This window comes from Tachyglossus aculeatus, chromosome 16 (genome assembly GCF_015852505.1).
Source record: "Tachyglossus aculeatus isolate mTacAcu1 chromosome 16, mTacAcu1.pri, whole genome shotgun sequence".
Classification (NCBI taxonomy): domain Eukaryota; kingdom Metazoa; phylum Chordata; class Mammalia; order Monotremata; family Tachyglossidae; genus Tachyglossus; species Tachyglossus aculeatus.
The window spans coordinates 4,162,872-4,188,377 of record NC_052081.1 but is presented as its reverse complement, the minus strand read 5'-3'; the positions used below and the strand labels follow the sequence as shown (position 1 = coordinate 4,188,377).

Sequence of the window (25,506 nt, the reverse complement as noted above, 5' to 3'; positions counted from 1 at the left end):
CCCCGGAAAACATCCTTGCCTCCCCCCGACTCCGGAAGCAAACGCTCAGCTGGTGGGCGGGAAGGAGCCCGTTGATCCCGGAGCGCTCCGCCTGGCCTACGTCCCCAGTATGGACGCGGCCAGGCTGGCAGCCTGAATTTGGGGAGCAGAACGGGGTCAGGAGCCCCCCATTATCCTACCTCGAAGGTCATCGAGGCAGAAAAGCATGGCGGGGAGGGGGAGAGCGAGGTCGTCCCCCAAAAGAGGCTCACCCTGAGGCGGTGCTCCCCAAGCCACCCTCCCGGATGGTCCTACCCACCCACTGATCCCTGAGGAGGTCTGTGATAAGGGAAGGTTGTGGGGAGGGTGTCCCCACAGTCCTGTCAAGTCTACCGGCCCACCCTGGGCGAGGAGAGCGGGTTGGCCGTCAGCTCGGGGCGGGAGAAGCCACTGAGCCGGGCGAGGGTCGGCAAGCGTTGGGCACGGAGGTGGGCAGCCAAGGCACTGTGGTTTGGCACCTGGGGGCGTCCAAAGACGGGCGGAGGTGACAACGGCTAGGCACCCCGCCGTGCTCTGGCCCTACCATCCCTCCCTCTCGCTGCTCCTGGGGGAGAAGCCAACGAATGATGTCACAGGCCCGTCCTCCCGCATGGGCACTTGTCTAATACCAAAAAAAAAGGGGGCAGGGGCAGGGAGAGGAGCCTCACCTCTGTTTGGCACAGACCCCGCCCGCACACTTCCCCTCCGCCGGCCACAAACGGGTGCCGGCCACCCCGGGGGAGAGGGACGTCTGGGAGGCCGCCTTCCGGCCCGATCCAACCCCCACCTTCCCGGTCCAACCGTCAGGATCCGAATCCCGACCACAGCAGGGCAGGACGGACGTCGCCTTACCAACTCCCTCCGGCCCGGGCGTCAGGAAGAAGCGGGGGCGGGAGGGTGTCACGGGGCCCGGGCCGAACGACCCCCAAGAGCCTGGGAAGACCCACGCCAGTCTCCCCGACGCCTGCCCCTTAAAGGGAGCTTCCCTCGCCGGCCGGCCAGAGAGGGGCCCTGTCGCACGCGAGGCCCTGAGTTTCCTCCGGCGTCTAAATTGGGTGGCTCTCCAGGCCCGGGATTCTCCGAGGAACCCATCCACCACAGCTCCCGGTAAATACTGGAGGCAGTTGGCTTTACATTAGTCTACATTTACACAAAAATAGATTTTTTTCTTATATATATATATATATATATATAATATATATATTTATAATTGGCTACATGGGCAGCCCCAGGTTGGTTAATTCATGCTCAAAGATGCCTCCGCCTTTCCTCCCTGCCCCTTCCAAAGGACTGAAGACTCGAGGCGTTTCACCTCCTCGAACGCTTTTCTTGGGATACAATCAGGTGGTGGGAATCGGTATGGGTACCTGGGGAGCAAACCGGGGGTCCGGGGCGGGGGGGAGGGGGAAGGGGAGAGGGAGTCGGGGGGGGTCAGTGTGGCCGGCTACTGGACTCGGACGGCTGCCTCTTGTGGGAGGGCGTGTAGCCGTTAAGACAGTGGTTCTGGCGTTTGGCGAGACCCCCGTTCAGGAAGTCCTGGATGTGCTGCACGATGAGGTTGATGGCCACTGTGGGGGGGAAGATGGAAGAAACCGTTACCGTCTCCCCTATCCGGTCTCCCCACCCCCCCGGAGGCTGTAATAATAATAATAATAACAATAATGATGGCATTTGTTAAGCGCTTACTAAGTGCAAAGCACTGTTCTAAGCCCTGGGGGGGGATACAAGGTGATCAGGTTGTCCCACGTGGGGCTCACAGTCTTCATCCCTATTTTACAGATGAGGGAACTGAGGCTCCGAGAAATTAAGTGACTCGCCCAAGGTCACACAGCAGACATGTGGCGGAGCCGGGATTCGAACCCATGACCCCAAAGGCAGGGATCGCACACTCCCGTCCCTGTCCCGTCGTATCGTCCTCTCCCAACCGCTTAGGATGGTGCTCTGCACGGCTTAAGGACTCCCGACCGAACAGCGCTCAATTAGTGACTGACTGATATCCCTCAGTTACTCATTGATAGCTAAGTCTCCATTCCCCTCCGGACTGTAAGCTCGTCATTCCCTGCGTCTGTTTACGGTTGTGTTGTATCCTCCCAAGCGCTTAGTACAGTGCTGTGCACACACATAGGCGCTCAATAAATAATTTGGCTTCAAAGCAGCTGCCTCTCACCTCCGCCCTGGGCCTCGTTGTTGCCCGTCCCGCCGTCGACCCCCGGCCCACGTCCTCCCCCGGCCCGGAATGGCCTCCCTCCTCACATCGGCCAAACAATCCCTCTTCCCCCCTTCAAAGCCCTACTGAGAGCTCACCTCCTCCAGGAGGCCTTCCCAGATTGAGCCCCCTTTTCCTCCGCTCCTCCTCCCCATCGCCCCGACTCCCTCCCTCGGCTCTGCCCCCTTCCCCGCCCCACAGCACTGGTGTATATTTGTTCATATTTACTATTCCATTTCCTTTATTAACGATGTGCATGCATCTATAATTCTATTTATCTATTTGGATGCTATCGATGCCTGTCTACTTAATGATAGCATGGGTTCAAATCCCGGCTCCTCCAATTGTCAGCTGTGTGACTTCGGGCAAGTCACTTCACTTCTCTGGGCCTCAGTCACCTCATCTGTAAAATGGGGATTAAGACTGGGAGCCCCCTGTGGGATAATCCGATCACCTTCATTCATTCATTCAATGGTATTTATTGAGCGCTTATTGTGGGCAGAGCACTGTACTAAGCGCTTGGAAAGTCCAAGTTGGCAACACATAGAGACAGTCCCTACCCAACAGCGGGCTCACAGTCTGGAAGGGGGAGACAGAGAACAAAACAAAACATATTAACAAAATAAAATAAGTAGAATAACTATGTACAAGTAAAATAGAGTAATAAATACGTACAAAGATATAATAATAATGATGGCATTTGTTAAGCGCTTACTATGTGCAAAGCACTGTTCTAAGCACTGGGGAGGTTACAAGGTGATCACGTTGTCCCACGGGGGGCTCACAGTCTTCATCCCCATTTTACAGATGAGGGAACTGAGGCCCAGAGAAGTGAAGTGACTTGCCCAAAGTCACACAGCTGACAACTGGCAGAGCTGGGATTTGAACCCACGACCTCTGACTCCAAAGCCCGGGCTCTTTCCATTGAGCCAAGCTGCTTCTTAATATATATACTTAATATATACTTATTATATATTTAGTATAACAGTATAATATAATAATAGTATAATAGTATTGTAGTGATTATTAGTAATATTATAATAGTATAATAGTATAATATTAAGTATATTATATACTTAATATTATATATTATATTACATATACATTATATATACTATATATAATATATACTTATTATTATATTATATTATATTATATTATATTATATTATACTAGTATATATAATATATACTATATTATATATACACATATATACAGGTGCTGTGGGGAAGGGAAGGAGGTAAGGCGGGGGGGATGGAGGGGGGAGGAGGGGGTGCTTAGAACAGTGCTTTGCACAAAGTAAGTGCTTAATATATGCCATTATTATTATTATTATTATATATACACAAAACTGCAATGAAGACTGTGAGCCCCATGTGGGACAGGGACTGTGTCCAACCTGATGACCTTGTATCTACCCCAGCGCTTAGAACAGTGCTTACCACATAGTAAGCGTTTAACAAACACCATAATTATTATGATGTGACTTAGTTTTCTATCTTCCACGGCAATCTGCATGTTGCCTGGTGCAGAGCAAGCACTTTAATACCACCGTGATTATTTTTTTTAATCACGATTATAATTCGGTCCGCCGTTGACACTCACCTAAGTTGTCTACCCCTCTGGGGATAATCACGTCGGCATATTTCTTCGTCTGAGGGAAGATGAGAGAAGAGAAACCTTAAACTCGGGAACTCTAGACCGTGAGCCCGTTGTTGGGTAGGGACCGTCTCTATATGTCGTCAACTTGGACTTCCCAAGCGCTTAGTCCAGTGCTCCGCACACAGTAAGCGTTCAATAAATACGATGGAATGAATGAATGAATGAGTCCAATGCTCTGCACACAGTAAGCGCTCAATAAATACAATAGAATGAATGAATGAGCCCAGTGCCCTGCACACAGTAAGAGCTCAATAAATACGATGGAATGAATGAATGAATGAGTCCAGTGCTCTGCACACAGTAAGTGCTCAATAAATACGATGGAGTGAATGAATGAATGAGCCCAGTGCTCTGCACACAGTAAGTGTTCAATAAATACGATGGAATGAATGAATGAATGAGTCCAGTGCTCTGCACACAGTAAGCGCTCAATAAATACAATGGAATGAATGAATGAATGAGCCCAGTGCCCTGCACACAGTAAGAGTTCAATAAATATGATGGAATGAATGAATGAATGAGCCCAGTGCTCTGCACACAGTAAGCGCTCAATAAATACGATGGAATGAATGAATGAATGAGCCCAGTGCTCTACACACTGTAAGCGCTCAATAAATACGATGGAATGAATGAATGAATGAGCCCAGTGCTCTGCACACAGTAAGCACTCAATAAATACGATGGAATGAATGAATGAGTCCAGTGCTCTGCACACATTAAGCGCTCAATAAATACGATTGAATGAATGAATGAACTCCTAGGGCTGAGCTCAGCGGGGAGAAGCAGCGTGGCTCAGTGGAAAGAGCCCGGGCTTTGGAGTCAGGGGTCATGGGTTCGAATTCCTGCTCTGCCAATTGTCAGCTGTGTGACTTTGGGCAAGTCACTTCATTTCTCTGTGCCTCAGTTCCCTCACCTGTAAAATGGGGATGAAGACTGTGAGCCCCCCGTGGGACACCCTGATCTCCTTGTAACCTCCCCAGCACTTAGAACAGTGCTTTGCACATAGTAAGCGCTTAATAAATGTCACCATTATTATTATTATAAATACCACCCACTCATTTATTTCCTCACTTCCCGCTCCGGCCTTCCGGAAAGCTGGAAACTCCTCGTTTGGAGCTCTGGACTTTCCCGCCTTCCGGAAAGCTGGAAGCTCCTCGTTCGGAGCTGTGGACTTTCCCCGAAGCTCGTTCAAGGATTCATTCTGGAAAAGGGGCTCACAGTCCCCTTAAAGTGCGAATTACGGGGAGTGAGAAGCAGCCGGGTGACCTTGGGCAAGTCACTTCACTTCTCTGGGCCTCAGTTCCCTCACCTGGAAAATGGGGATTAATACTGGGAACGCTGTGGGGGACGGGGACCCCGTCCACACAGATTTCTTGCAACTACCCCGGGGTTTAGAATAGCGCCTAGCACATAGTAAGCACTTACAAAGATCACAGTTATCATTAGTGGAAAAAACCCAGGCTTGGGAGCCCGAGGTCATCGGTTCTAATCCCGGCTCTGCCACGAGTCACCTGTGTGACTTTGGGCAAGTCTCAGCCTTAGTTACCTCATCTGTAAAACGGGGATTAATAATAATAATAATAGTGGCATTTATTAAACGCTATGTGCAAAGCACTGTTTTAAGCGCTGGGAAGGTTACAAGGTGCTCAGGTTGTCCCACGGGGGGCTCACAGTCTTAATCCCCATTTTACAGATGAGGTAACTGAGGCACAGAGAAGTGAAGTGACTTGCCCAAAGTCTGTGAGCCCCATGGGGGACAACCTGATTACCCCGTATCTCCCCCAAGAACAGTGCTTAGCATATAGTAAGCGCTTAACAAATACCGTCATTATTGCTATTATTAAGCCACTTGTCTCCTGCGTGGCCTTGGGCAAATCACTTCACTTCTCTGGGCCTCAGTTCCCTCAACTGGAAAAAGGGGATTAAGACTGTGAGGGATTGGGTCCAACCTAGTTAGTTTGTATCTGCCCCAGTGTTTAGTACAGTGCCTGGCACATAGTAAGCGCTTAACAAATACCATTTAAAAAAAAAAAGGCAGATGGAGATATAATGGTGTTAAGGCCATTAACAAATACCAATTTAAAAAAGGGGGGGGGGGGTGAGAAAAACCTTGAATCAACCTAGTGATTAGTACAATGCCTGGCACATAGTAAGCGCTAAAAAAATCCCATTTGGGAAAAAAAAAAAAAGGAACTGGAGATGTCAATGGTGATAAAATCTTATGGGGAGAGGGGGGCAGGGGAGGGAGCTTTCAGGAAAGGGCATCCAACTGGTGCCCCTCAGGGTCCAGCACAGGTGACCCTGTAAACTCATTGTGGGCATGGAATGTGTCTGGCTATTGTGCTCTCCCAAGTGCTTAGTATAGTGGATATATAATTGAATGAATATATGCATATATATATATATTCATTCAATTCAATTGTATTGAGTGCTGTGTGCAGAGCACTGTACTATATATATATATATTCATTCAATTGTATTTATTGAGCGCTTACTGTGGGCAAAGCACTGTACTATATATATATATATATTCATTTAATTGTACTATATATATTCATTCAATTCAATAGTATTTATTGAGTTCTTACTGTGTGTACTATATATATATATATATTTTCATTCAATTCAATTGTATTTATTGAGCACTGTGTGGAGAGCACTGTACTCTCTCTATATATATATTCATTCAATTCAATTGTATTTATTGAGCACTGTGTGAAGAGCACTGTACTATATATATATATATTCACTCAATTCAATTGTATTTATTGAGCGCTTACTGTGTGCAGAGCACTGTACTATATATTCATTCAATTGTATTTATTGGGTGCTTACTGTGTGCAGAGCACTGTACTATATATATATATATATTCATTCAATTGTATTTATTGAGCACTTACTGTGTGCAGAGCACTGTACTATATATATATATATTCATTCAATTCAATTGTATTTATTGAGTGCTTAGTGTGTGCAGAGCACTGTACTATATATATATATATATATATTCATTCAATTGTATTTATTGAGCACTGTGTGCAGAGCACTGTACTATACACACACACACACACACACACACATTCATTCAATTGTATTTATTGAGCACTGCGTGCACAGCACTGGACTATATATATATATATATATATATATATTCATTCAATTCAATTGTATTTATTGAGCGCTTACTGTGTGCACAGCACTGTACTATATATTCATTCAATTGTATTTATTGGGTGCTTACTGTGTGCAGAGCACTGTAGTATATATATATTCATTCAATTGTATTTATTGAGTGCTTACTGTGTGCAGAGCACTGTACTATATATATATATATATTCATTCAATTCAATTGTATTTACTGAGCACTTACTGTGTGCAGAGCACTGTATTTTATATATATATATATATAAAATATATTCATTCAATTCAATTGTATTTATTGAGTGCTTACTGTGTGCAGAGCACTGTACTATATATATATATTCATTCAATTGTATTTATTGAGCGCTGTGTGCAGAGCACTGGACTATATATATTCAATTCAATTGTATTTACTGAGCGCTTACTGTGTGCAGAGCACTGTACTACACACACACACACACAGTATACTATAGTACAGTGCTCTGCACACAGTAGGCGCTCAATAAATACCACCGACTGACTTTCCTTCAGTCAATCGACTGACGGGCCTGGGGGAGAGAAACGCAAATTGGAAATCACGGGCCCAACAATAAAGAGGAGCCCCCAGGCCTGCTCTAGACACGGGCAGGGAACGGGTCCGTCTGTTGCTGTCTTGGCCTCCCCCGGGGCGCTCAGTCCAGCGCCGGGCACACGGTAAGCGCTCGAGAAAGACGAGCGGCCGCAGGGCCGGACTCACCGGCAGGCAGAACTCCTCGAAGGCCGGCTTGACGAACGTGATGTACTGGGAGAGGATTTGCTCGAGGTCTCGTCCTCTCTCGCTGATGTCCCTCAACACTGCGCAAGGGAACACAGTCAGGACGGCGGACGGGGAACGCACCTGCCCTCCCCCGAGTGCTCAGAACAGTGCTCGGCACATAGTAAGCGCTTACCAAACACCACAATTCTTATCATTCAGGGCTCAGAACAGTGCACGTAATAAGCGCTCGATTCTGTAAGCTCTAGACCAACTCGTTGTGGGCTCTTTAGCGTGCTCTGCACACAGTAATCAATCAATCAATCGTATTTATTGAGCGCTTACTGTGTGCAGAGCACTGGACTAAGCGCTTGGGAAGTACAAGTTGGCGACATATAGGGAGTTAAGCGCTCAATAAATATGATTGATGATGTACCGTCCGCTCCCGAGCGCTTAGTACGGTGCTCGGCTCAATCAATACAGTCCCCTTTTAGACTGTGAGCCCACTGTTGGGTAGGGACTGTCTCTATGTGTTGCCAATTTGTACTTCCCAAGCGCTTAGTACAGTACTCTGCACATAGTAAGCGCTCAATAAATACGATTGATTGATTGATTGATTGATTGAATGCTACTCAGTGCGGCTCAGTGGAAAGAGCCCGGGCTTGGGAGTCGGAGGTCGCGGGTTCAAATCCCGGCTCCGCCAACTGTCAGCTGGGTGACTTTGGGCAAGTCACTTCACTTCTCTGGGCCGCGGTTACCTCATCTGGAAAATGGGGATTATCATCCTCATCGATCGTATTTACAGAGTACAGAGCACTGTACTAAGCGCTTGGGAAGTACAAGTTGGCAACATATAGAGACGGTCCCTGCCCAACAGTGGGCTCACAGTCTAAAAGGGGGAAAGGGGGGATTAAGACTGTGAGCCCCCCGTGGGACAACCCGATCACCTTGTAACCTCCCCAGCACTTAGAACAGTGCTTTGCACATAGTAAGCGCTTAACAAATGCCATTATTATTATTATTATTATGGTTGATTTACTGTCCTCTCCCAAGCGCTTAGTACAGCGCTCTGCACAAGTAAGCGCTGAATAAATATGACCGAATACCACTGTTTGACTGTCCCCTCCCAAGCGCTTAGTACAGTGCTCGGCCCACAGAAAGCGCTCAAATACAGCAGCGTGGCTTAGTGGTAAGAGCCCGGGCTTGGGAGTCGGAGGTCGCGGGTTCTAATCCTGGCTCCGCCCCTCATCGGCTGTGTAACTTTGGGCAAGCCACTTCTTTTTTGCCTCAGTGGCCTCATCTGGAAAACGGGGACTGCGAGCTTCACGTGGGACAGGGACCGCGTCCGACCCGATTCGTCTGTATCCACCCCAGCTCTTAGTACAGCGCTTGGCACATAGTAAGCGCTTAACACATAGCCTCATTATTTCAATCTACCGAGGGGGGGACGTTAGCCATATCGTCCCGCTGGGCAAGCGGAAGCCCGGCGATCCGGCCGGGCCGTCACCCTACCTCGGCGGGAGAGCCGGGTGTCGGCGTCCGTGTCCACGAAGAGCTTCATCTGGAACAGGTCGCGGATCTCCTGGGTGTAGAAGGCCAGGATACCCTCAAACAGTACCACGTCCGCCGGGTAAACCGTCACCGTCTCCTCCTTCCTGCCGGGCACCACAATAATTATAATGACGGTATTTGTTAAGCGCTTACTATGTGCAAAGCGCTGTTCTAAGCGCCGGGGAGGTTACAAGGTGATCAGGTTGTCCCACGGGGGGCTCACGGTCTTCATCCCCATTTTACAGATGAGGTAACTGAGGCCCAGAGAAGTGAAGCGACTTGCCCAAGGTCACACAGCTGACAAGCGGGGGAGTCGGGATTTGAACCCTTGATCTCTGACTCCAAAGCCTGGGCTCTTTCCACTGAGCCACGCTGCCATCCGCCAAGCTCGCTCTCTTCCTCCCTTCAAGGCCCTGCTGAGAGCTCACCTCCTCCAGGAGGCCTTCCCAGACTGAGCCCCTTCCTTCCTCTCCCCCTCGTCCCCCTCTCCATCCCCCCCTTTTGACCTCCTTCCCTTCCCCACAGCACCTGGATATATGTATATATGTTTGTACATATTTATTACTCTATTTATTTTACTTGTACATATCTATTCTATTTTATTTTGTTAGTATGTTTGGTTTTGTTCTCTGTCTCCCCCGTTTAGACTGTGAGCCCACTGTTGGGTAGGGACTGTCTCTATATGTTTCCAATTTGTACTTCCCAAGCGCTTAGTACAGTGCTCTGCACATAGTAAGTGCTCAATAAATGCGATTGATGATGATGATGATTGAATGAATCAATTCCATCGCCTGATGGTGTCAAATGCTTCTGTGGCCCTTCCCCAAGCGCTAAGTTCAGTGCCCTGCCCCTGTGGGCCCTCAGTACACAGCCCCCACCCCCAATTCCCGACCCGTCTCCCCACCGCCCATCCCGGGCCCAGCCGGAAGGCCGAGGAGGCAAGTCGATCCCGGAATTCCCCGGAGTGCCGGGAATGCCGCCTGACCCAGAGAGGGAGAGGGGATGCTCCTCAGGGAGATTCTCTTACCGGGAGTGAGACACAAAGTCGTACACTGGAATCTGGACAGTCTTCCCTTCCGTGATCTCCTTGAGGGTTTTGAAGATCAGCTCGTTGTCGAAGGCATCTGAGGGGAGAGATGGCATCGGCCCGTTCTAGCCCCTTCCCGGTGGCCCCGGGCAACCCGAGGGCCATAAAAAAAAATTAATTTAGAAAAAAATCTCCTCAGGGGGGACTAAAATTGCGTTGGACCAACATCCTTTGAATCCGAGCCGCGGGAATCGTCGTGAAAGCCGGTCTGGCGCAGGGTTTTGGGATTCCCAAAGAAGCAGCAGCGTGGCTCAGTGGGAAGAGCCCGGGCTTTGGAGTCGGAGGTCATGGGTTCGAATCCCGGCTCCGCCAACTGTCAGCTGTGTGACTTTGGATAAGTCACTTCACTTCTCTGTGCCTCAGTTACCTCCATCTGTAAAATGGGGATTAAAACTGCGAGCCCCCCAAGGGACAAACTGATAATAATGATGGGATTTGTTAACCATGGGGCTCACAATCTTAACCCCCATTTTACAGATGAAGTGACTGAGGCTCAGAGAAGTTAAGTGACTTGCCCAAGTTCACACAGCGGACACATGGCAGAGCCGGGATTCGAACTGATCACCTTGTAACCTCCCCAACGCTCAGAACAGCGCTTTGCACATAGTAAGCGCTTAACAAATACCATCATGATCATTATTATGAAGGAAGGGAGCGAGTCAGGGCGACGCAGAAGGGAGTGGGAGAAGAGGAAAGGTGGGGCTTCGTCAGGGCTTTAGCCTGTAAGGCCGCAGAAGGCCGGGAGTTCATTCATTCAATCGTATTTATTGAGCGCTTACTGTGTGCAGATCACTGTACTAAGCGCTTGGGAAGTACAAATTGGCTACATACAGAAGGAAGTGGGAGAAGAGGAAAGGAGGGGCTTCGTCGGGGCTTTAGCCTGTAAGGCCGCAGAAAGCCGGGAGTTCGTTCATTCAATCGTATTTACTGAGCGCTTACTGTGTGCAGAGCACTGTACTAAGCGCTTGGGAAGTAAAAATTGGCAACATATAGAGACGGTCCCTACCCAACAGTGGGCTCACAGTCTAGAGTTATTATTATTATTATGGTACGTTAAGCACTTACTAGGTGCCCAGCACTGTTCTAAGCGCTGGTTCAGAGGACAGGCTTTGTTGCCCGCCTTCCCTTCTTCCTGTCAAGGTCCAGGATTCTCACTCAATCAATCAATCGTACTTACTGAGCGCTTACTGTGTGCACAGCACTGTACTAAGCGCCTGGGAAGTCCAAGTTGGCAACATACAGAGACAGTCCCTACCCAACAGTGGGCTCACAGTCTAGAAGGGGGAGACAGAGAACAAAACCAAACATATTAACAAAATAAAATAGAATAGATATGTACAAGTAAAATAAAGAGTAATAAATATGTACAAACATATATCCATAAATAGAATAGATATGTACAAGTAAAATAAATAGAGTAATAAATATGTACAAACATATATCCATAAATAGAATAGATATGTACATGTAAAATAGAGTAATAAATATGTACAAACCATATATCCATAAATAGAATAGATATGTACATGTAAAATAGAGTAATAAATATGTACAAACCATATATCCATAAATAGAATAGATATGTACAAGTAAAATAGAGTAATAAATATGTACAAACATATATCCATAAATAGAATAGATACGTACAAGTAAAATAGAGTAATAAATATGTACAAACATATATCCATAAATAGAATAGATACGTACAAGTAAAATAGAGTAATAAATATGTACAAACATATATCCATAAATAGAATAGATACGTACAAGTAAAATAGAGTAATAAATATGTACAAACCATATATCCATAAATAGAATAGATATGTACAAGTAAAATAGAGTAATAAATATGTACAAACATATATCCATAAATAGAATAGATATGTACAAGTAAAATAGAGTAATAAATATGTACGAACATATATCCATAAATAGAATAGATATGTACAAGTAAAATAGAGTAATAAATATGTACAAACCATATATCCATAAATAGAATAGATATGTACAAGTAAAATAGAGTAATAAATATGTACAAACCATATATCCATAAATAGAATAGATAGGTACAAGTAAAATAGAGTAGTAAATATGTACAAACATATATCCATAAATAGAATAGATATGTACAAGTAAAATAGAGTAATAAATATGTACAAACATATATCCATGAATAGAATAGATATGTACAAGTAAAATAGAGTAATAAATATGTACAAACATATATCCATAAATAGAATAGATATGTACAAGTAAAATAGAGTAATAAATATGTACAAACATCTATCCATAAATAGAATAGATATGTACAAGTAAACTAGAGTAATAAATATGTACAAACCATATATCCATAAATAGAATAGATATGTACAAGTAAAATAGAGTAATAAATATGTACATAGATCCCTGAATAGAATAGATATGTACAAGTAAAATAGATTAATAAATATGTACAAACCATATATCCATAAATAGAATAGATATGTACAAGTAAAATAAATAGAGTAATAAATATGTACAAACATATATCCATAAATAGAATAGATATGTACAAGTAAAATAGAGTAATAAATATGTACAAACCATATATCCATAAATAGAATAGATATGTACAAGTAAAATAGAGTAATAAATATGTACAAACATATATCCATAAATAGAATAGATATGTACAAGTAAAATAGAGTAATAAATATGTACAAACATATATCCCTGAATAGAATAGATATGTACAAGTAAAATAGAGTAATAAATATGTACAAACCATATATCCATAAATAGAATAGATATGTACAAGTAAAATAGAGTAATAAACATGTACAAACATCTATCCATAAATAGAATAGATATGTACAAGTAAAATAGAGTAATAAATATGTACAAACATCTATCCATAAATAGAATAGATATGTACAAGTAAAATAGAGTAATAAATATGTACAAACATCTATCCATAAAGAGAATAGATATGTACAAGTAAAATAGAGTAATAAATATGTACAAACATATATCCCTGAATAGAATAGATATGTACAAGTAAAATAGAGTAATAAATATGTACAAACCATATATCCATAAATAGAATAGATATGTACAAGTAAAATAGAGTAATAAACATGTACATACATCTATCCATAAATAGAATAGATATGTACAAGTAAAATAGAGTAATAAATATGTACAAACATCTATCCATAAATAGAATAGATATGTACAAGTAAAATAGAGTAATAAATATGTACAAACATCTATCCATAAAGAGAATAGATATGTACAAGTAAAATAGAGTAATAAATATGTACAAACATCTATCCATAAATAGAATAGATATGTATGAGTAAAATAGAGTAATAAATATGAATAAATATATATACAGGTGCTGTGGGGAAGGGAAGGAGGTAAGACGGGGGGGATGGGGAGGGGGACGAGGGGGAGAGGAAGGAGGGGGCTCAGTCTGGGAAGGCCTCCTGGAGGAGGTGAGCTCTCAGTAAGACCTCACTCACCTGGGTGATCAAAGTTAAACTGGCCCTTCAAGGCTTTGGCCTTCTGTTCCAGGCTGAGGACCCGGTAGAAGCTATCCTGGCTGAGGATGACCACCTGCTGATGGTGGCAGTCCACTTCCTTCTGACCCAACAACTGCACGATCTTGGAGCAGACGGAAGACTGCGGACAGGGAACAGAAGACGGGACGGACTCGATTAATACTACTACTACTAATAATAATAATGGTATTTGTTAAGCGTTTACTATGTGCCAAGCACTGTAATAATACTTGGCACATAATAATAATACTGTATTGGCAATACAGTACTGTAATAATAATAATAATACTGTAATAATACTGTATTGGTAATAATACTGTAATAATACAGTGCTTTGCACACAGTAAGCACTCAATAAATACGATCGAATGAATGAATGAATAATAATACAGTACTCTGCACACAGTAAGCACTCAATGAATATGACTGGCTGACTGAATGAATAATAATAATGATGGTATTTGTTAAGCGTTTACTATGTGCCGAGCACTGTTTTAAGTGCTGGGGGGCATACAAGGTAATCAGGTTGTCCCACTTGAGTATCACGGTCTTAATCCCCAATTTCCAGATGAGGGAACTGAGGCACAGAGAAGTTAATAATAATAATAATGGCATTTGTTAAGCACTATGTGCCAAGCACTGGGGGGGATACAAGGTGATCAGGCTGTCCCGCGTGGGGCTCGCAGTCATCATCTCCATTTTACAGATGAGGTAACTGAGGCTCCGAGAAGTTAAGTGACTTGCCCAAGGTCACAAGCAGACATGTGGTGGAGCCGGGATTCGAACCCACGACTTCTGACTCCAAAGCCTGTGCTCTTTCCACTGAGCCACACTGCTTCTCTACAAAATGTTGGTATTTGTTAAGCGCTTACTATGTGCAAAGCACGGCTCTAAGCGCTGGAGAGGATACAAGGTGATCACGTTGTCCCACGTGGGGCTCACAGTCTTAAACCCCATTTTCCAGATGAGGTAACTGAGGCCCAGAGAAGTGAAGTGACTTGCCCAAAGTCAACCAGCTGACAAGTGGCGGAGCTGGGATTTGAACCCACGACCACTGACTCCCAAGCCCGGGCTCTTTCCATTGAGCCACGATGCTTCACTGACTTGCCCAAAGTCACACGGCTGATAAGTGGCAGGGTGGGATTAGAACCCACGACCTCTGGCTCCCAAGCCCGGGCTCTTGCCACTAAGTCACGCTGCTTCTTTAAGAGGCAGGAAACCCACAAGTGGGAGACCGAAAATAGGAAGGGGACATTATAATAATAATAATGGCATTTGTTAAGCGCTTACTAGGTGCCAAGCACTGTTCTAAGCGCTGGGGTAGACACAAGGGGATCAGGTTGTCCCACGGGGGGCTCACAGTCTGAATCCCCATTTGACAGCTGAGGAAACTGAGGCCAAGAGAACTGAAGGGACTTATCCAAAGAAGATTAGAACCCACGACCTCTGACTCCTCTAAGCCACGCTCTAGCCACTAGACCACGCTGCTTAATCAATCAATCAATCAGCGTGGCTCAGTGGAAAGGGCCCGGGCTTTGGAGTCAGAGGTCATGGGTTCAAATCCCGGCTCCGCCCCTTGTCCACTGCGTGACTTTGGGCAAGTCACTTCACTTCTCCGGGCCTCAGTTCCCTCATCTGTAAAATGGGGATAAAGACTGCGAGCCCCACGTGGGGCAACCTGATGACCTTGTATCCACCCCAGCGCTTAGAACAGGGCTTGGCACATAGTAAGCGCTCAATAAATATTAATGTTGGTGTGCAGAACACTGTACTAAGCGCTTGGGAAGTACAAGTTGGCAACACATAGAGACAGTCCCTACCCAACAGTGGGCCCAAGGTCACTCAGCAGACAAGGGGCAGAGTCGGGATTAGAACCCAGGACCCTCGGGCTCCCAGAAGGGGCTCTAACTACTACGCCGTATTGCTTCGACCGTTTCTACAGTTCCAGGATTCAGAGAGGTCCTTCTGCAGTTCCCCCCCAAAAAAGCCTTAGTTTCTAACCCCCCTGGGACAGAAGGCGGAAAAACTTTGACACCCAGGTGTTTCCACTGTCAACTTTCCTGTCAGACGTTGGGGAACCAGGTGTTCCCTTCTTTCCGTCCGGCATTTCCGCTCTTTCTCGGCCTTTCGCCCACATTTCCCACATGAGAAGCAGCGTGGCTCAGCGGAAAGAGCCCGGGCTTTGGAGTCAGAGGTCGTGGGTTCAAATCCCCGCTCCGCCAATTGTCAGCTGGGTGACTTTGGGCAAGTCACTTCTCTGGGCCTCAGTTCCCTCATCTGGAAAACGGGGGTGAAGACTGTGAGCCCCCTGTGGGACAACCTGATCACCTTGTAACCTCCCCAGTGCTTAGAACAGTGCTTTGCACATAGTAAGCGCTTAATAAATGCCATTATTATTAGAGAAGCAGCGTGGCTCAGCATAAAGAGCCCGGGCTTTGGAGTCAGAGTTCATGGGTTCGAATCCCGCCTCTGGCAGTTGTCAGCTGTGTGACTTTGGGCGAGTCACTTCACTTCTCTGGGTCTCAGTGACCTCATCTGTAAAACGGGGGTGAAGACTGGGAGCCCCCTGTGGGACAACCTGATCACCTTGTAACCTCCCCAGCGCTTAGAACAGGGCTTTGCACATTGTAAGTGCTTAATAAATGCCATTATTATTAGAGAAGCAGCGTGGCTCAGCATAAAGAGCCCGGGCTTTGGAGTCAGAGTTCACGGGTTCGAATCCCGGCTCTGGCAGTTGTCAGCTGTGTGACTTTGGGCGAGTCACTTCACTTCTCCGTGCCTCAGTGACCTCATCTGTAAAATGGGGATGAAGACTGGGAGCCCCCTGTGGGACAATCTGATCACCTTGTAACCTCCCCAGCGCTTAGAACAGTGCTTTGCACATAGTAAGCGCTTAATAAATGCCATCATTATTATTATTTCCCAGTACGCCAAGGTCCCGCCCCGCTTCTCCTGAAGATCTGCTTCTCCCCAAATGGCTCCCTCCGGTTCCTACTCCCTTCCCAGTCGGAGCCATCCCGTTGACCCTCTTTGCCAAAGAAGGAATGTTTCCCGATGTTAGAGCGCGGGCCTGGGAATCGGAAGGGCCGGTTTTCTCCTCCCGGCTCCGCCGTGGGTCTCCCGTGTGACCTCGGGAGACTCAATTATGTCTCCCCTATTGGACTCTTCCCAAGCACATGGCCCAGTAAACACCTCCTTCCCCTCCCCACAGCACCTGGATATATGTATATATGTTCGTACATATTTATTACTCTATTTTATTTGTACATTTATTCTATTTATTTTATTAATATCATCATCAATCGTATTTATTGAGCGCTTACTGTGTGCAGAGCACTGTACCAAGCGCTTGGGAAGTCCAAGTTGGCAACATATAGAGACGGTCCCTACCCAACAGTGGGCTCACAGTCTAATATGTTTTGTTCTCTGTCTCCCCCTTCTAGACTGTGAGCCCGTTGTCAGGTAGGGACCGTCTCTATATGTTGCCGACTTGGACTTCCCAAGCGCTTAGTACAGTGCTCTGCACACAGTAAGCGCTCAATAAATACGATTGATGGGTTCAAATCCCTGCTCCGCCAATTGTCAGCTGTGTTTTGTTTTGTTCTCTGTCTTTTGTTTTGTTGTCTGTCTCCCCCTTCTAGCCTGTGAGCCCACTGTTGGGTAGGGACCGTCTCTAGTTGTTGCCAACTTGGGCTTCCCAAGCGCTTAGTACAGTGCTCTGCACACAGTAAGCGCTCAATAAATACGATTGGATGAATGAATGAACTTCTCTGGGCCTCTGTTACCTCATCTGGAAAATGGAGATTGGAGTGTGCATCCCATGTGGGATAGGGACTGGGTCCAACCTGCTGAACCTGTTTCTACCCCAGCACTGGGAACAGTGCCTGGCACATTGTAAGCGCTTAACAAGTATTATTATTACTACTAATAATAATTAATAATATGTAATATTATATATTATATAGCATATTATAACATATAATAATTATTATTGTTGATAATACTTATTATTGATAATAATAATTATTATTATCGATAATAATAATAAACGGCAGCTGGCCCCTCTAGAGGGCAAACACCAGGCTAGAGCAATTGCCCCGCTCAGTAGAAAGAGTCAGGGCTTTGGAGTCAGAGGTCATGGGTTCAAATCCCAGCTCTGCCAATTGTCAGCTATGTTTTGTTTTGTTCTCTGTCTTCCCCTTCTAGACTGTGAGCCCACTGTTGGGTAGGGACTGTCTCTATATGTTGCCAACTTGGACTTCCCAAGCATTTAGTACAGTGCTCTGCACACAGTAAGCGCTCAATAAATACGATTGAATGAATGAATGAATGCTCTGCACACAGTAAGCGCTCAATAAATACAATTGAATGAATGAAAGACACTTCACTTCTCTGGGCCTCAGTTCCCTCATCTGTAAAATGGGGATTAAGACTGAGCAGCCCCCATGGGACAACCGGATCACTTTGTAACCTCCCCAACGCTTAGAACATAGTACGCTTCCATAGCATAGAATGCTTTGCACATAGTAAGTGCTTAATAAATGCCATTATTATTATTATTATTCTTGCCTCAGGGCACATCAGATGGCGTTCAGCCTGCCAACTTCCTTTCTCTCCGAAACGGCCGGCCCCTCATGATCCCCAACTGGACTCGTTTATGGATTCCCAGCTCCCCAAAAGACTTAACAGCCATTTCCTTAAAGGCTCCAAAAGATATATATAATATATATATCTTTAAATTGTATTTATGTATACATATATATACACACACACACACACACACACATATATATATATATATATATATATATATATATATATATATGTATATATTAGAACCCAGGACCTTAGGGTTATTTATTTAAAGAAATAAATTGTATTTATTTAAAAATGGCGATTAAGACTAGAGAGCCCCATGTTGTACTGTAATAAATAATCGTTACTTTCGTTATTATTCCCGTCCTCTTCCAAAGGCTCAGCCCAGTGCTCGGCCCCCCCATAGGTGCTCGTCCATTACTCCTGACCCGCTGGCCGCTGGCTACCCCGAGCCAGCCACTGGCTACCGCGGGAGCGGCCGAGTTTTACCTTGAATTTCTGACCGTTCTTCGTGTGTAGGATGGGAGAACGTGGCAGATGGCACCCTAATCGCTACCGTCGCCCTGAGTGTCCAAAACAGTTTAGTCTGAGGAAGATATTTCCCACCAGACCAGCCACAACACTGGGCCCAAGTCACAGCCCACGCACAAGACAACCAGCCGGCCGGCCCCAAAGACAGCGATAATGCTGAAGGATTGGATGACAATAATAATAATTACGGTATTTGGGAGGCGCTTACTATGTGCAAAGGTTCTGTACTACATACTGGGGTGCAAACAAGCAAATCGGGATGGACACAGTCCCTGTCCCGCAATCCCCACTTTACAAATGAGGGAACTGAGGTGCAGAGAGACGACTTAATAATAATGATGAGGGTATTTGTTAAGCGCTTACTATGTGCGAAGCACTGTGGGGGCTACCAGGTGATCGGGTTGTCCCACGTGGGGCTCACAGTCTTAATCCCCATTTTACAGGTGAGGGAACTGAGGCACAGCGAAGTTAAGTGGCTCGCCCAAGGTCACGCAGCTGACAAGTGGCGGAGCCGGGATTCGAACCCATGACCTCTGACTCCCAAGCCCGTGCTCTTTCCACTGAGCTATGCTGCTTCTCTAATAATAATAATAATATAGTATATTAACATAATAATAATAATGGCATTTATTAAGTGCTTACTATGTGCAAAGCACTGTTCTAAACACTGGGGAGGTTACAGGGTGATCCAGTTGTCCCACTGGGGGGCTCACAGTCTTAATCCCCATTTTACAGATGAGGTAACTGAGGGCCAGAAAAGTTGTGACTTGCCCAACTTCACACAGCTGACAATTGGCAGAGGTGGGATTTGAACCCATGACCTCTGAGTCCAAAGCCCGGGCTCTTTCCACTGAGCCATTAAAATTATATAATTAATATAATTATTAATATTACTATTAATACTAATGTAATAATAATAATGATGGTATTTGTTAAGTGCTTACCATGTGCCAAGCACTGTTCTAAGCACTGGGGGAGATACAGGGTAATCAGGTTGTCCCACGTGGGGCTCTGTCTTAATCCCTATTTTACAGATGAGGCAACTGAGGCACAGAGAAGTTACTTGCCCAAAGTCACACAGCTGAAAAGTGGCGGAGCTGGGATTAGAACCCACGACTTCTGACTCTGAAGCCCGGGCTCTTTCCATTGAGCCATGCGACTTCTAGCGCTTACTATGTGCCAGGCACTGTTCTATGCCGTGGGGTGGATACACGCTAGCCAGGTTGGATGCAGTTCTTGTCCCACAAGGGGCTCACGGTTCTAATCCCCGTTTTACAGATGAGGGAACTGAGGCACAGAGAATCAATCAATCATATTTATTGAGCGCTTACCGTGTGCAGAGCACTGTACTAAGCGCTTGGGAAGTCCAAGTTGGCAACATATAGAGACGGTCCCTACCCAACAGTGGGCTCACAGTCTAAAAGGGGGAGACAGAGAACAAAACCAAACATACTAACAAAATAAAATACTTTGTTTCCCCTCCCAGTGCTTAGAACAGTGCTTGGCACATAGTAAGTGCTTAACAAATATTATTATTACTCCCCTTTAAACATCAGCCCCACAGCATGTACATACATGTCTGAAATTTATTTTAATATCCTCTCCTCTAGACAGTAAACTTCTTTTTAATGGCATTCGTTTATGTGCTTACTATGCGCCAGACACTGCACTAAGCGCTGGGGTGGATACAAGCTAATCAGGTTGGACATGGTCCCCGTCCCACCTGGGACCTGGGAGTCAGAGACCATGGGTTCTAATCCCGGCTCCATCACTTGTCTGCTGGGTGACTTTGGGCACTTAACTTCTCTGGGCCTCAGTGACCTCATCTGTAAAATGGGGATGAAGACTGTGAGCCCCCCGTGGGACAACCTGATCACCTTGTAACCCCCCCAGCGCTTAGAACAGTGCTTCGCACATAGTAAGCGCTTAACAAATGCCATTATTCATTCATTCAATCGTATTTATTGAGCGCTTACTGTGTGCACAGCACTGGCCTAAGCGCTTGGGAAGTACAAGTCGGCAACATATAGAGACGGTCCCTACTCAGCAAGGTTCACAGTCTAGAAGGGGGAGACAGACAACAAATTATTATTATTATTAGTAGTAGTATATATTAGTATTATTATTAGTATATTATTATTATTATCATCATCATTATTATTATTATTATGGGGGAAGGAGAATGGGCATGAATCCTCTTTTTCTAGAAAAAAAGAATAGAAGCACTGAGAAGTTTAAGGGGCTTTACCCCAGGGTGACAAAACTAGTTCACGGCAGAGCTAGGATTAGAACCCCAGCTTCCCGCCACCCACTCTGAACTCCAGAGAAGCTCCCCCATCCTTGTTCCCCAGAGGAATGATAATAATAATAATAATAATAATAATAATAATAATAATAGCACTTGTTAAGCGCTTACTACGTGCCTAGCACTGTTCTAAGCACTGGGGAGGATACAAGGTGATCAGGTTGTCCCATGTGGGGCTCACAGTCTTAATCCCCATTTTACAGATGAGGTAACTGAGGCCCAGAGAAGTGAAGTGACTTGCCCAAAGTCACACAGCTGACAAGTGGTGGAGCCGGGATTTCCAAGCCCTCTCCAGGCTAGGGACAAAAAAAAAAGGGGGGGGGGGATGGTTTGTGGATGCCATTCCCACGATGACTCTCATGAACTCCCATGTGCTAAACCGATTATCCCCCAAGAAAAGAAAATAGAGTGGGCAGGGAGAAAAGGGCGAGGAACAGAGAATGAATCGGAATGTCCCGGGAGAAGGAATTCCGGATCCGCTCGGGAGATTCTCAAATCTGACTTTCCTCCTTGTCCCAGCTGCAAAGCACGAGGGCATTGTCCCGGCCTGGACAGAGGATCAGGGTGGGGGGAAAAAAAAAGCGCCATCGTCTAGTGGACAAAGCACAGGCCTAGGAGCTAGAGGGCCTGGGTTCTCCTCCCAGCTTGGCCACTTCTCTGTTCATTCAATCGTATTTATTGAGCGCTTACTGTGCGCAGGGCACTGTACTAAGCGCTCATTGCGGGCAGGGAATGGGTCTGTTCATTGGCACTCTCCTAAGCACTGAGTACAGTGCACACAGTATAAGCGGATGAATTTGCCTGTGCAAGTCACACCACTTGGTGGTGCCTCAGTTTCCTCCTCTGCAAAACGGGGGATTCAGGGCCTTTTCTCTCTCCTTCCTGGCCTGCGAGCCCCCATGTGGGACAGGCAGTGCCTGTTGACTTGTTTTGATGTTTGTGCATATTTATTACTCTATTTATTTTACTTGTACGTATCTATTCTATTTATTTTATTTTGTTAGTATGTTTGGTTTTGTTCTCTGTCTCCCCCTTTTATCATCATCATCATCATCAATTGTATTTATTGAGCGCTTACTGTGTGCAGAGCACTGTACTAAGCGCTTGGGAAGTACAAGTTGGCAACATATAGAGACAGTCCCTACCCAACAGTGGGCTCACAGTCTAAAAGGGGGAGACAGAGAACTAAACCAAACATACTAACAAAATAAAATAGAATAGATAGGTACAAGTAAAATAAATAGAGTAATAAATACGTACAAACATATATACATATATACAGGTGCTGTGGGGAAGGGAAGGAGGTAAGATGGGGGATGGAGAGGGGGATGAGGGGGAGAGGAAGGAAGGGGCTCAGTGTGGGAAGGCCTCCTGGAGGAGGTGAGCCCTCAGTAGGGCCTTGAAGGGAGGAAGAGAGCGAGCTTGGCTTTTAGACTGTGAGCCCACTGTTGGGTAGGGACTGTCTCTATATGTTGCAAATTTGTACTTCCCAAGCGCTTAGTAGAGTGCTCTGCACATAGTAAGTGCTCAATAAATACGATTGATGATGATGATGTTCTGCGCACAGTAAACGCTCAATAAAAACGATTGAATGAACGGATGAATGAAATCCAGCCTGACTAACCTGTATCCACCCCAGCGCTTAGAAGGGTGCTTAACAAATACCCTAAAAATAATAATAATACAATGATAAAAAAGGTGGCACGATCCCCTTGCTCTAAGGGTGGTCCCAAGCAGCCCCTCCTGTGGGCCTGAGGGTTAGGCTTCTAGACTGTGAGCCCACTGTTGGGTAGGGACCGTCTCTATATGTTGCCAACTTGTACTTCCCAAGCGCTTAGTACAGTGCTCTGCACACAGGAAGTGCTCAATAAATACGACTGACTGATTGATTGATTAGGGTAAGCCCGGTGTGGGCAGGGATTGTCTCTCTTCATTGCTGCATTGCACTTTCCAAGCGCTTAGTACAGTGCTCTGCACACGGTAAGCGCTCAATAAAAACGACTGAATGAATGGATGAATGAAATCTAGCCTAAGTTGTAATAATAATAATGGTATTTGTTAAGCGCTTAGCAGGTGCCAAGCTCTGTTCTAAGCGCTGAGGGCGATACAAGGTGATCAGGTTGCCCCACTTGGGGCTCACAGGCATCATCCCCATTTTCCAGATGAGGGAACTGAGGCCCAGAGAAGTGAAGTGACTTGCCCAAAGTCACACAGCTGACAAGGGACTCCCAAGCCCGGGCTCTTTCCTTTGAGCCCTGACTGACTTGTAGCCACCCTGGTTACCTTGTAGCTACCCTAACTTGTAATAATAATAATAATAATGGCATTTATTAAGTGCTTACTATGTGCAAAGCACCGTTCTAAGCCCTGGGGAGGTTACAAGGTGATCAGGTTGTCCCATGGAGGGCTCACAGTCTTCATCCCAGCGCTTAGAACAGTGCTTTGCACATAGTAAGCGCTTTATAAATGCCGTCATTATTATTATCATCCCCATTTTCCAGATGAGGTCACTAAGACCCAGAGAAGTGAAGCGACTTGCCCAAAGTCACCCAGCTGACAATTGGCAGAGCCGGGATTTGAACCCCTGACCTCCGACTTCAAAGCCCGGGCTCTTTCCACTGAGCCATGCTGCTTCCCTAAGCCACCTTGTAATAATAATGATGGCATTTATTAAGCGCTTACTATGTGCCAAGCACTGTTCTAAGCGCTGGGGAGGCTAGCCAACTGTCAGCTGTGTGACTTTGGGCAGGTCACTTCGCTTCTCTGGGCCTCAGTTCCCTCATCTGTAAAATGGGGATTAAGACTGTGAGCCCGCTGTGGGACCGGGTAGGGGTAGTGGGTAGGGACTGTCTCTATATGTTGCCAACTTGTACTTCCCAAGCGCTTAGTACAGTGCTCTGCACACAGTAAGCGCTCAATAAATACTATTGATTGATTGATTGACCGGCTGATCACCTTGTAACCTCCCCAGTGCTTTGGACATAGTAAGCACTTCACACATACCATCATTATTATTATTATTATTACAAGGTGATCAGGTTGTCTCACATGGGGCTCACAGCCTTAATCCCCATTTTACAGACGAGGCCACTGAGACACAGAGAGGTTAAGTGATTTGACCAAAGTCACACAGCTGACAGCGCTTAGGAGGGTGCTTAACAAATACCCTAATACTATTAATAATAATAATAATGATACGAATGATAAGAAGGTGTCACGCTGGCCTTGCTCTCAGGGTGGTCCTGAGCAGCCCCTCCAGAGCAGGATGAATTCGCAAGTCAAAGCGCGCATGGCGTCAGGCCCGGCCGGCCACGTGGACAATCCCATTCCCCCAATTTCCCGGCCGGCATCCAACCCTGCACCCCCAGAGTGAGACCCCCAAAAACAGGAAAACCAGAAGGATGCTGGGGGGTTGGGAAGGGAGCCCCCCACATCTCCCCCTTGCAGTGAGGCCCACCTGCTTTGTCAGCCTGGGCCTGCTTCCCGCGGATGCAAGAAAGGCAGCTTGGCCGGCTCTTTGTGCGGCTCCTCTGCCCACCTCCGCTATTTATTGGGCGCCCACTGCGTGCGGAGGGCACGGGGGGGGGGGGGTCCCCTACAACAGCCGGGGGGCACATCCCTTGCCCACCTGGAGCTCCGGCCTTTAGACCGGTGCTTTGCACCTAGGAAGCGCTTAACAAATGCCATCATTAGGATTATTTAAGGCCTGGAGGTTAAGCAGGGGTGATAATTTAGGTGTCAGACACTGTGCTGAGCGTCTCGAGCAAACAGACACCAAGGGGGTTTTTGAGGCAGGATGCCCGGCCTGCACAGCGTTGGGGGGCCAAAAAGGGGAGCCCCCTCCATCTCCCGGTTTAGATCCCCCACCCCCCGGATAAGGGCCCGTGTTGGTGGCCCCTGGCAGCCGCTCAGTGTAGTCCTCTGGCCCCCGGTAGCCGGTCCCCCCCCCCTTCCCCTCCGTGGGTGGCCGGCGGGTACCTTTCCGCTGGCGGTGCCCCCGCTGACGCCGATGAGGAAGGGCTGCTCCCCTCCGGGCGGCTCCTGGGGGCTGCCCAGCCTCTGCTCGCTGTCCCCGGCCATGCCCCGAGGACCAGAGATGCCCACCGAGGACCCCGGACACAACAGCGCCGGACA

At 46.3% G+C, this 25,506-nt stretch overlaps 1 protein-coding gene across 1 annotated transcript; it reads right to left on the bottom strand.

The window, feature by feature from the left end:
* Positions 1-1,235: 1,235 nt before the first annotated feature.
* Positions 1,236-25,506, bottom strand: UCK2 (uridine-cytidine kinase 2). Its single transcript, XM_038757839.1, has 7 exons — positions 25,351-25,506; positions 13,902-14,061; positions 10,339-10,435; positions 9,273-9,415; positions 7,764-7,861; positions 3,830-3,878; positions 1,236-1,586 (listed from the first exon to the last, which is right to left on the bottom strand). Exons 1-7 carry the CDS (start codon positions 25,450-25,452, stop codon positions 1,450-1,452), a joined length of 786 nt encoding a protein of 261 aa, XP_038613767.1. The 5' UTR covers positions 25,453-25,506; the 3' UTR covers positions 1,236-1,449.